This window comes from Rosa rugosa, chromosome 1 (assembly GCF_958449725.1).
Source record: "Rosa rugosa chromosome 1, drRosRugo1.1, whole genome shotgun sequence".
Classification (NCBI taxonomy): domain Eukaryota; kingdom Viridiplantae; phylum Streptophyta; class Magnoliopsida; order Rosales; family Rosaceae; genus Rosa; species Rosa rugosa.
In genome coordinates, this window is record NC_084820.1 from 58,104,262 (window position 1) to 58,116,853 (window position 12,592).

At 38.5% G+C, this 12,592-nt stretch overlaps 2 protein-coding genes across 2 annotated transcripts; one reads left to right on the forward strand and one right to left on the reverse strand.

Annotated features, from left to right (window-relative positions):
- The first annotated feature begins 3,770 nt into the window (after window positions 1–3,770).
- On the forward strand, window positions 3,771–6,018 carry LOC133742893 (uncharacterized). The gene is made up of 2 exons (XM_062170591.1): window positions 3,771–3,882; window positions 4,592–6,018. The coding sequence occupies exon 2, from the start codon at window positions 4,594–4,596 to the stop codon at window positions 5,635–5,637; it is 1,044 nt and encodes a 347-aa protein (XP_062026575.1). The 5' UTR covers window positions 3,771–3,882; window positions 4,592–4,593; the 3' UTR covers window positions 5,638–6,018.
- Window positions 6,019–10,219: 4,201 nt separating this feature from the next.
- LOC133725677 (protodermal factor 1) lies at window positions 10,220–11,572 on the reverse strand. The gene is made up of 3 exons (XM_062153028.1): window positions 11,332–11,572; window positions 10,842–11,208; window positions 10,220–10,755 (listed from the first exon to the last, which is right to left on the reverse strand). Exons 1-3 carry the CDS (start codon window positions 11,516–11,518, stop codon window positions 10,422–10,424), a joined length of 888 nt encoding a protein of 295 aa, XP_062009012.1. The 5' UTR covers window positions 11,519–11,572; the 3' UTR covers window positions 10,220–10,421.
- Window positions 11,573–12,592: the final 1,020 nt, after the last annotated feature.

A 12,592-nucleotide genomic window follows, 5' to 3' on the forward strand; every position in this document is an offset into this window, starting at 1 on the left:
AAAATCAGAGTATTACAAAGCAGCTACTCTACACGGTTCGATCACCTTCCTGAATTCTCCAGTCCTGTAGGATTATCCGCTACACCGTTTGAATAGTGTACCGGGATTGCAACAACACAAAACCCGGTAAGCTTTTGACAGCCAGTATGAGTAAAAGAAAGAATGGTTGATTTATTATAACACAGTACTTTTAACTCAAGTAACAACCAACAATTTCAACATCCACAAAGAAAACCACAATCTCGATAATCGATCACCAAAATCATTAACTCCAAATCATTTGAAATCACACACAAAGAAATCAAATGAATCACTCATCTCTACTCTTAACAAGATGTCTTTATCCCCACAATACGGAATAATATTTCTCAACTTTCTACAAGTCTCATCCATCACTGCACTTCCCAATTAAACTAATAAGAACATTAATCATGCATAGAAAATTAATTCAGGAAATAACCAACACGCATAAAATCAGAAGTCATAGTAATCCCTGCATATAATTTAGTTCAGGAGATTACATTAAAATCAAACAATAAAATGAAAACGAGAAATAAACGGGAAATCGAACCATAGAAATGATCAAGGAAATAAATAGAGATAATAAACAATATAACCGAAAAAGAAGAAAAGAGAAAAAGAATAGAAATTTAAACAAAAGAATTAACAAGGAAATTAATTAAAAACATCATCAACTCACACTAATAAATCCATCCAAAACTCAACACCTTTTACCAAAAGGACTCTTACAAGTCACATCGTGACAAAATCATAGGAAATGTTAACCTAACAAATCATTATGAAAATCCGGTCCAACCTGGACACGTTGGCAGACAGACTAGAGCTCTAACTGATCGAAATCACTAACCGGGCCAAAGGCGTAATTACGATATATTGCCTGAGGATGCAACCTGCAAACCCCGGATCTTTAGGCCAACCTGACCCTTAGATCAAAACATTTAAGCGAGTCGCACTGGACCCAAAATGTTAAAACAAATCAAACGGAGAAATCACAACCTGTGACTCTCAAATCCTCAGACCACCGGTCGTCAGATTAAAACATTTAAAATGGTCATACCGGACCTGAAAATGTTTCCCAACCCAAAAGGAGAAATCACAACCTGCAACTCCCCAAATCCTCAAACACTTTTCAAAACAATAGAAATACCATTTCCCACGACATATTGTTTCCCGAAAAGTCATACCCAAAAACAATATATGAACTCACTCACAAATATTGTTTGCATCACAACAATTCTACCAATACATATATGTTTCCGACATATGTAAATATTCAATTCAATAATCCACATACCACAATGCCACACCATCCATATATATATTCCACATAAATATATATATACGTAATTATCCGCTCAGGGATAATCACTAATACCAACTATAGTCCACACAATAAAATCGTGAAATTCATTTTTATAGTTTAAATACATTTTACTTACCTATGGACCGTAGTTGATCAAGCCCATATGATTTAAAACAAATATTTATTTCATAAATATTTTCACACAATTACGACAAAATAAAGTAATTAAATTTATTCGGTTCGTAATATGAACCACGTGAGGTTTACTCACCTCTAATCCCGCTGCGTCTTCTTAACAGCTCAAAATACGATTCACAATCGTCCGCCAACTCAAACCGTCAATCACCTAATCAAACATGACCTTAACTTAGCCAATAACTCAAAAACATAATCAAACGACAATCCAATGGTCGGATTGAAATTAAATGATGATCCAACGGTCGGATCCTCACGGATCGCCTTCCTAATCACTGTTTTGCATTTATACGAAGATCCAACGGTCGGATCTTCGCCCATGACCACACAAAGCCACTGGGACAGTCATAAGATCATCATATCAAAACTACAAGTCCATCTGACGGTCCTAACTTCACAGATCACAAATCTAACGATCGAAATCGATCTAAACTTAAAAATTCATAACTTAATCATACGATATCCAAAAATAGCGTATAATATATCGAAATGATCGTATTGAAATATAGAATCTGAAAATGTACAGAAACCATATTTTTGATCCCCGGAGGTGGCCGGAAAGGGCCGCCGGAGTTAGTGGCAGAGCCGCCGCCGACCACCGCCAATGGTGTCGGGGCCGGGCTGCTCTTCTTCCTCTCATCATGCTTAACAATTTTCATAACTACCATGTAAGCTGAAAATGACCGGAAGTGGTTGAAATTACCTAAAACAGTCGAGGTGGCCGGAATTTTTCCAGAAACCGGCGAGAATTTGCAGAAACTGGCGAAGCTCCGATCAACGTAAAAATGTCCTCCTTTCGCTTCGATTCCTTCAGGAGACGTGTTCAGAACTTAAAGACGAACTCACTGGTTCAAGAATCACTCAAAACGAAGCTCTACAGCTCGAGATATCTTGATCGAAAGCGTCGGTGGCCGGAAAATTTCCAGAATCCGGCGAGCTTGAATTCCGACGTAAAAACTTCAATTTCTCGCTTCGATCCCTTCATGAAAGTTGTTCATAACTTTAATCTGAGTTCACCAGCTCAAGAATCACAAGAAATGATGGTCTGTAGCTCGAGATATCCGGATCGATAGCTCCGGTTTCGTTCTTGGTTGGGTTTGACTTGCAGCCACTGCTACGGGCCACGCCGCCGTGTGAGGCTGCTTCTGGGAGCTTCAGGAAGTTGAGGCGAGCTTGTGGATGGATTTTGGTGAGGATTGGTGACCGGTAGCTTGAGATATCAAGCTTGGTTCCAAAACGAGCTCAAACCGGGCGGAGTTTCCCGCCGCCGCTGGTGGCCGTGTCACGGTGCAAGGCTGCCTCTGGCAGCTGCGCAAGGCTGAGACGAAGCAAAAGGAAGTGGTTCGACGCCGTTTGGTGGCCGGTGGAGGTAGAGAGAGACCGAAGAGCCTTTGCTCTGTTCTTCGGTTTCGGTCGAGCGAGAGAGAGAGAGAGAGAATTGTCTGCTTCTTTCAATTATGCAGACATGTATGATGATTAGAACAACCGGCCTTGAATAAAGGTGTTTGCCACCAAATTGTTTTGAATAAAAAAAACAGGTTATTACAATCGGAAACACTAATTTAGGGTCACAAATTTTAGAACCTAGTGGGATGTTATAAAAACTAGTAGCAAGTCGTAAACAAGAGGCTCTCGACTTGAGAGATATATTGTTCATCATATAATAAAGTCAAGCATCTTTTGGTATCAAAAGATTCATCAAATTTTGAAATGGGTAACATCACAAGCATGATTTGAACCTATCACGATCTTTTGGTAACATCACAAGCAAAAAATGGGTATTCAAGAGGTTAGGCTAAATAAACATGAGATGATGAGATGCTCAAAATTCTCTGTGTCATTCATTCTTTACATTTTTTTTTTGGCAAAATAACATTCAATATTTCAGTTTATGCAACGAAATTAAATGATTTACTTATAATGAGTAAATTAATATATCGATGCATCAAGTATATTAGCTATTACGTAATTTCATTATAATCTCAATATTTCAGACTAGCTCAATATAAATTTAGACTAATTCGAGATCAAGTAAATTAGTCTACTAATGTATGGAGTCAGTCTACCTCCATATCATACATAATTTACTTAATGTACCGGTACATTCAAAAAAATCTACTTAATGTATCGTTAAAAAATTAAAAATAGCAACTCAAATTGATAATTCAAAAAAAAAAACACAGAGAAAAGAAAAAAAGTTATGCAAATCGGACGGTTATTTTATTTCAATTTTTTTTTTCCAAGAAAAATAGAAAAACTCAACGGCGCGTACTTCTACGCTACAACTGAAAAGGCCACAGCAAGTTCTGAGAGCTCAGAAATCTGAAAGCTTCGTTCCAGAACTGGATCTAAAGCTATTACAAGTAAGTTTTAGCTCTTCGTATTCTGAATTTGATAATTCCTTCATAAATTGTTTGGATTTTGAATTTCTGAGAAAGAAAACAGAGGAAATCTAAACATAGAACTAAGCTGTTTTGTATTTCTGGGTTCGAATCAAATTAATGATCCCTGTTATCCCCTCCATTTGGTTAAAGGGCTCATTTTGTTATTAAATTTTGAATCTTTATACATCAATGGTACACGTTTAGCCAAGTGTTAGGTAGATTATGTTGAAAATGTAAAATTTCCTCTTATCTATTTTTATTCAGTTGAGACCGGAATTCTGGAATTAGAAGCGTAAATTTTGTATCAGTAACAATTTGATTTACTTTAAAAAATTTACTCTTTAATGGCTTGTATCAGTGGACGTTTATCTGTGGTTAAATGTATGTTCTCCATTTTATTTTATATTTTTTTGATGCTGTGCCATTGAGTTTGGGTCAGCTGGTTGCAATTTTTGTATTATCTGATAATGGAGATGTAAATTTAAGGTTTGAAGGTAACAGAACTGGAACTTTTGAACCTAGTATTCTGAGCAACTGAATGTGGGATGTGTAGAACCTTTTTGAAACACACTTGGTTCATGTTCAACATATATTGTACAACTGCAGTTTCACTTTGCACATTGTCAAATTTCTGTACTATAGAGAGAACTAATCGAAAGATGTTTGATATTTTCACTTTGGTGTTCAGTAATGTGGAATCGTGGAAACAAATCGAAGGCATATAATGGGCCTCAGAACCGTTTCGTTGCATTTCTGGTTGTGTCTGTGACATTAGTTACTCTTGTTTTCATAATGTTGTTTCACAACACTGATCAAAAGCCAAGTTCAGTACTGGGACTTCGGATGGAAAAGTGGAATAGCTTTGAGTCATTGGTGCAACTATCTCCGACCGTAGATTTCCGGAATGGAACAGATGTAATATGGCAAATACCAGATTCACCTAAAGCAGTCCTCTTTCTAGCTCATGGTTGTGATGGTAGAGCTGCTAACTTTTGGGACAAGTCCTCTACCTGCCCAAACTGCGTTGGTTTGCCAGAAGAAAGACTAATTGCTCTTCACGCTCTTGCTCGAAAGTTTGCTGTTCTTACCATATCAAGTAAAGAGAGATGCTGGACTTTTGGGAAGGAAATAGTTATTGTTAAGGATATTCTAACATGGTTGGTTAAGAAAAACAAGCTTGAAAAACTTCCTCTTGTGGCTTTGGGTGCCTCTTCTGGGGGATACTTTGTCTCTGTGCTTGCCACTGAGTTGAAGTTCAGTAGTATTACACTTATGATTGCTGAAGGGATGTTTGATCATATAGATATAAAGGAGAACTATCCGCCTACCCTATTTGTGCACATGCCTAAAGATCTATTTAGGCAGAAAAAGATAGCTGACTATATGGAAGTTTTGAAAAATAATGGTGTTGATGTTGAAGAGATCGAGTGCATGGAGTTTCCCTTGTCACCACATCTCTTAGCCAATAGAATCCCAGGTCTTGATCAGTCTGTTTCTGCTAAGCTCTTTGATCTCTTCCGCCATGAGGGGTTTATTGATGAGAATGGATATATGAAGAATGATGGCCGCAGAACGCATTGGAAAGAGGCTGTGAGAAAGAGTAATATCATTTTTCCAGACAAGCAGCTAGCCCATTACATTCAGGAGGAGTTAAATCTTGCATTCGCGGTCCATGAAATGACAAGCTTACACTCTGACAGGATCTTCAAATGGTTTGAATCTCATATGAGGTGACTGATTGTCAAATTTTCTTGTCCTCTGCCTTGACCAGTTTTGTGGATTGGCCAGAATCTGCAGTAAATGACATGTACGACTTATTTCTAACTCTTCGTTCAAGGTGGGAAGGGACTTGAAACAACAACTCATTTAAGTTTTCTATTGGATCAATTAGCAATGAATTCTGGCTTGAAGAAAAAGGTGCCTTGCAGCAGCTGATGTAGCTCATCAAGCTTGAAAGGTCACATACTGAAGACTATGCCATGGATATACATCTGGTTTAGGTAAATTTGACTGTCCTTGAAAAGAAGAACAATATCATGTGCAAATGAATTTTTCTCCTCTCTTTACATGAAGTGGAAGGAAGAAAGATATAAAAAAGTGGTTTCCTGTTCAATATGATCTTGGTCTTTTGCTTTGTAAGAATGCCAACATAGTATTTTTCAGCTTATGGTAATCCTGCGCTGAATCATAATGAATATGGCAGCTTCATACCCGACTTCTTGTCCTCGTATCTCAAACATATGACCAGTGGAAAAGTAATGACATCAAAACTAAATACTTATTCTACACTTCTATATCGTGTTTGGATACTTGTACAGTTGTACGTACATTTACAAAATGTGACTGAGCATGTAATTGCATCCCACTTAAAATTATTCATTCTGTTTGTTGTATATTCATCTGAAAGTAATATGAAGCATATTTCAGCCCTGAGACTAGCTTCATTACTTGATCCTTCACAATTTTGTTTATAAAAGCTAACAGAGTTGTTCTCTCCTATCACCTTCCAACACCTGAAGCTAGGTTTTCTCCTTATCCCTGCCTTCAGGCATCTTGGAGCTCTGGCCTTAGACAAGAGGTCTTTTTCCGTCATCTTTTTAGCCTCAAGTCGGGGCTATTGACCCCTTGCTTGGGCTGCTCTTTTTGAGGATGGGCTATATCGTTTGTTGTACAGTGTATACCGTGGTCATTGTTTGATAATGGCGGTGTACTTGGTGTTTTTTTGGGTCGATCAGAGCTAGATGGTGGAAGGTTGGATTTAAATCTTAATCAAATGTGTAAGTTGAGTCGTATAGTGCGGCATCTTTTACATATTTTTCTTACTCGAATGAAAATGGTGTGACATCGTAATAGAATTTGCAGTTTATATATATATTTATGTACATTGGCAGGAGTGATGGGGGCTTCAAGTAATCTCATGACCCTATCTTATCATGAATTTTAGTCAACTTTGATTTCTTTATACAAGACCTCTTTTCTTAAAAATATAGATCGAAAATTAGGAAGTAAAAAATGTTATTTTAGCCCTTAAAATATTGTTTAGTACTATGTGGTTTGAGCCCAACATCAATTCAGTTCCTCGATTTTCAATTTCGTCAAAAACACCCTCACACTAATATTTCTCGTTTAGTAGATCCATGAATTCATCCGTCAAATTTAGCCGTTAACCTGCTGACATGGCATTTCCAACTCAGCAAAGTGGGGTCCACATGAAAGCCAATTTCCCAAAGTGACCCTCACTCTATTCTAACCCAAACAACAGCCCCAAATCCTATTACGTCTCCCTCATTGCGAAGCCGGTGACTCTGACGCGGAATCTGACTCTGATGGCTTGCCGGGATAACATCGGAGCTAGACTGCAGTAAATTGGGGTCAGAGAAGTTGAGGTGGAGCGAGGAGAGCCGAGGGAGGCGACGAACAGAGGCCACACTCTCCGGAGTCGGCGGGGTGGGGTAGGTTGCGGCGGTGTCGAACGAGGTAGTTGCGGTGAGGAGGGTGAGAAGAAAGACAGTGGAGATAGAGAGAAGTGGGAAGCCATGTATTTGGGGAATCGGATTATAACAAATCCGATTGGGTTCGTTCGTTCATTGAACTTGGCTTGCGACAAGTTAAGGCCAGCCACCACATCTTCCGGAGACGCTCGGAATCGCACTCAAGCATCATCGCCGCCGTCAGCTAATCAACACTCTTTGGGTTTGGGTTCACTAACCAAAGCTTTAATCCAATTGTCGAGAAATGGTGAAAATTGTAGATTAGATTGATTGATTTAGTTCTAGCCCAGAAGAAGATCTTTATGCTGGAGGTGAGTGATTCAAGACTCAACTGAATTTTGGTTTTCTGTTTGTATGTTGTGATGCAATTTGGGTTTGAATTGTTGGGAATTCCGCGTTGTTTCGATCAATGATAGATGGGTCTATTGATCGAAAGGGTTTTAGTTTGTTTTTGATATTTGTTTACAGTTTTGAGCAATTGTGATTGTGATTGAGGTCGGATCTGATCGTGGAATTTTGGCCAATTTTTGGTTTTGTTGAATTTGGGTTTGATTGTGACTTTTGTGAATGGCGAGAATTATTGGTTTCATTTTTGCATGGAGTCCTTATCTTTGTTGATTTGAGGTGGGAAGCCATGGATTTGGGGCTGTAATCTGAGTTAGAATAGAGACAGGGTCCTTTTTGCATGGAGTTCTTATCTTTGTTGGAGAGAGAGAAGTGGGAAGCCATGAATTTGAGGTTGTAATCTGAGTTAGAATAGAGACACGGTCTTTTTTGCATGGAGTTCTTATCTTTGTTGGAGAGAGAGAAGTGGGAAGCCATGGATTTGGGGCTGTAATCTGAGTTAGAATAGAGACAGGGTCATTTTGGGAATTTCACTTTCATGTGGACCCCACTTTTGCTGAGTTGGAATGCCATGTTAGCAACTTAACATCTGAATTTGTCGGAATCCTGACGGAGGGATCTATTGGACGAGAAGATGATATTGTGGGGGTGTTTTTGATGAAATTGAAAGTCGAAGGACTGAATCGATATTGGGCTCAAACCACAAGGTACTGAACAATATTTAGCCCTTATTTTAAACACCCATTTTAAAAAATTTCAATTTTCTTTTTCTATACTTTATTATTTTTTTTATCTTCATTTTTAAAGAGGATCAAAAGATTTCACTCCTACCCCTATGGTGACTCGAACCCATGACCTCGATCTTAGGTAGTGGGTGCTCTAACCACTGAGCTAACACCACTTCGTCATTTCTATACTTTATTGAGATAATGGAGGAAACCAAAATGATACATGCTTGGAATAAATTGCAATTGTACTCGACTTTCCAAATTCTCTTTTGATGCTCACTTGATCGGATGCTAAATTCATCAGTAGAATAGGTACATTTTAAAAAAAAAAAATTACAATGCTTAGGTGATATTTACTATTTATCATTTGTGTTGCCTTTCTATTTTATTACTTTTACGATATATTGAGACACAACTTTGTTACATGTTGATTGTAATGAAGGCATATGCGTGCAACATTGAGTTCATTGTGGCCATCTTCATATCGTGAAGCAGGAGATTTTCCAAACAATAGGGCTAATAACAATCAAAACTAAAAGATAAAAATGTTGTAAGTAAGAGCAAGTTCACCCGTTGGGTTAATAGGTCAGGGTCACTCGGTCATTAAGTCACTGAGTCAGTACACTGTTCACTATTGCTGGACATCTGTTTTCACCCGTTATGTTTGGGTCACTAGGTCAGTTACTTACTGTTTATTGAATATTCTATTAATTTATTTAGTGTAAATGAGAAATATATGATGTAAATAAATAGTAGTAATGAACATTTTGAAAGACTAACTGACTAACAGATATTAAAAATTTTGTGAATTCTATCCCAATTAAATTAGAATTCTCATCCTTCACAACTATGGTTCTCTTGCAAATTAATTAGGAAACCACTCATCCCAGATATGTAGAAATCATACTATTCTCCTTTTATAAATAACAAACCATTTTCCCAAAAAAAAAAATTGGAAAACACAAACAAACCATTAGCCGTACAGATGAGTTTTCTTCTAGATCAATATGAAAAGCTTTCAAGCGAAACAAGTAGTGCTAGACATAAACCCAGCTACATATGCAAATTGTGTTATACACGCATATGGACCAAAAAAAAAAAAAATCGCATCTGAATTTTATTCCACGCTGGAGACTGACTCGTCTGAGTCACGACCTGGGTCACTTTCCTGAATTGGGCCATGACCAAAGCTCGACCCAGCCCCTTGCATAAAGGCGGGCCAGCCCGCAAGAAGTGCACAGTTGAACTTGCTCTAAAACGGTAAGGTTCTTATAAAAATACAGGTGTGTATTAATTTTTTTAATTTTTGGGTGGAAATTAAAGAACTAATGGATATATGAGCATTTGGAGAGTAATAATAACACCATGTCCCCTCTATTGATCTATTTTCTTTCTTTTCTTGTCCTTGGTAGGTATGCATTTACTATTATTTATACCTTTAGTACTAGTGAGAACATTTAATTCTTTGAGCATACTCATTTGAATCAGGATAGCTGGAACACATGCTTTACAGATTTCATTTATTAGTCATGATCTATGTCATTACTTTTTTTTATTTGTTTACAGTGTCTCTAATTTGTTTTGGCTACTTATGCACTATCTATAAAAATGATAAATGTCATCTTGACATTAATTGATGTCTTAAAGTTGCTAGTCATATTGGTGTCTAGTAATATTGCTACTATTATGCTTGGCATATGCATGGATGAGATATGGAACCAAAATGAACCTCAATTTTAATTCAAAATTAACTGAGACAAACATAAACTTGGCATCTTCATTAAAATGTAGACTGAGTATCCATCTTAACATGCTGCATGTTAAAGACAGCAAATAGAATTAGACACTAAGGACATAACAAATTCTAGGATGAACCACACTCTGAAGTAGTCTGAGATATAAGGTAGTACGTAGTACTCATAAACTATGAACTGAAAGCAAATGTGATGGTGAATCAAGCTCTGGGCTTGAGTTTTCCCTCGTTGGCCAGCCTGAAGAGACGAGCTTGATTTGTTGCTGCCTTGTTCGAACCCAGTGCCCTGACGAAACCATCCCTGACTTGCTTGGTAGTAAAATGGAACCTGTTGTCCACCATAGAGTTGAGCAAGGAAGCAGTTCCTTCTCTGTAGAGTTCCCCAAGTCCATCGGCGCGAGTGTTGGAAAGTGCTTGCTGCAAATTCATGGTGCTTGATCCGAACCCTGGAAGGCTAGTCAGACCAAAAGCATGGCCCAAAGTTCCAAACCAGCCCACAAGACCCCATATCACTGTGGGGTGGTTCCTCCAGTAGCTGCAACAAAAACATGGCTGTTAATTTCTGAAACTTAGAGATGTTATAATTCTTGTGCGGGAGTGATGTAGTTGATGAGTACTTACGTGCATGTGAAGGGAGGGGAGTTGGGATCAGGAAGATAGGGAGGTGTAGGAACACCTGGAGTACCGGGGTCGATTGGTGGAGTTCCGATGAATGGGATTGGGGGGCTTACGGTGACTGGTGTTGGAGGAGTAACAATGATAGGGGGGCTACCGCCTGAGGGTGGAGTTCCGTAGGTTGGAGTTGATGGGGTTGAAGGAGTAGATGGTCTTGATGGTGGGGTACCACAGTTGGAAGGTGGTGATGGTGTAGGGTTGTAGCTTCCATGAGAGGGAGGATTGTAGCTTCCATGAGAGGGAGGGTTGTAGCTTCCATGAGAGGGAGGGTTATGATGAGATGGTGTATGGGAAGGAGGACTTGTATGTGAACCTGCATTTCATGAAGCAAAAGTTTTTGGAGATGAGCATGAAGAAAGTGAGAAGATATAGCATGAACTAAAAAAAAAAAAAAAAAACAAAGGAACAGATACAATGTATATGTGTGAGGAGAGACCTCCGGGAGGGCTTCCACCGTGGCCTGAAGGGGGAGTTCCAGCGCCGGGGTCCGGAGTGTAGTAGTTCTTCTGGTCCTCAAGGGTGGTGGACATGACAGGGATGACCAGGTTGTGGGAGAGCATACCAGCAACCAAAGCCCATATGAACAAAGAAGAAGATGCTTTGTTCATCATCACAGCACCCATTTTTGTTCTGCTTCAAGAAAGGCTGGGAACAGAATTGAAGGATGAAGTGTGAGTTTGGCAGGAGGAAGAAGGGTGAATATATACAGGGTAGATAGAGAGAGGAGTAAATATTAGCAGGTGAATGAGTAATGCAGGTAGTTGATGTGTTGCAGGTGCATTTATTTTTCCTATTTACTCCCTGTGCTCTCTCTGGTCAAGTTTTGGAGTCGCTTAGCTAGAAACACATACACACCATAAACACAAGTCAGAACTCTCTCTCTCTCTCTCTCTCTCTCTCTCTCTCTCACACACACACACACACACACACAAATATGCCATATCATATATGTTTTGAATTCCTTAAGAAGTTGATTGTTTCATGTGGCATGCATGGGGATAATCATGGGGCTCTTGGCATATAATATTTGCTGGTTTTTGGTTGGATCTGGATAAATTGTATTAGTGGGATCAGGGACTAATTCAATTTCATCATATGAAATATAATAGTAATTGTTTTCCTCTTTCTTGATGAAGCCGTTCTTCAAAAGAAATGCCATTTAAATTTTTCAGAAAGCATGATATAATAATATGCAGCATCCAAAGACAAACCTTCCCCTCCCCAGTTCTGTAACCATTGTGGCAATGTATGATTCCCTTAGCAGGGTCAGTGTCAGCAATAATATAAATTGTATTTTCTCTAGGATGCTAAGCTAAATCACATAATATTAAACTTTCATTTCACTAACTGAAGCTGGGAGGGATTACGTACTTAACCAATTCAATCTTACCCTCAACCCCATTTCAGGTTATCCCATAACAATTTCCGATGTCCTTGTCTTTTGGTATACACTTTAAACTTGGGTTAGCTGGTCTTATGATATGACTTTATTAGAGTACTTGATTATATATTAGTTACTGTAACCTAAAATGTTGGATGTATCAATGCATGATGTGGTACATGAAATTGTTTCGATCCTTTTCCAAGATATGGATGCCAGATGTTGACCTCAGAGCTTAGTGGAGCCTAACTCTTAAAGTTGAGTAATTTTTAATGGACCCATATCATCAAAATATGGTTCTCATCTTCTGTCAGGC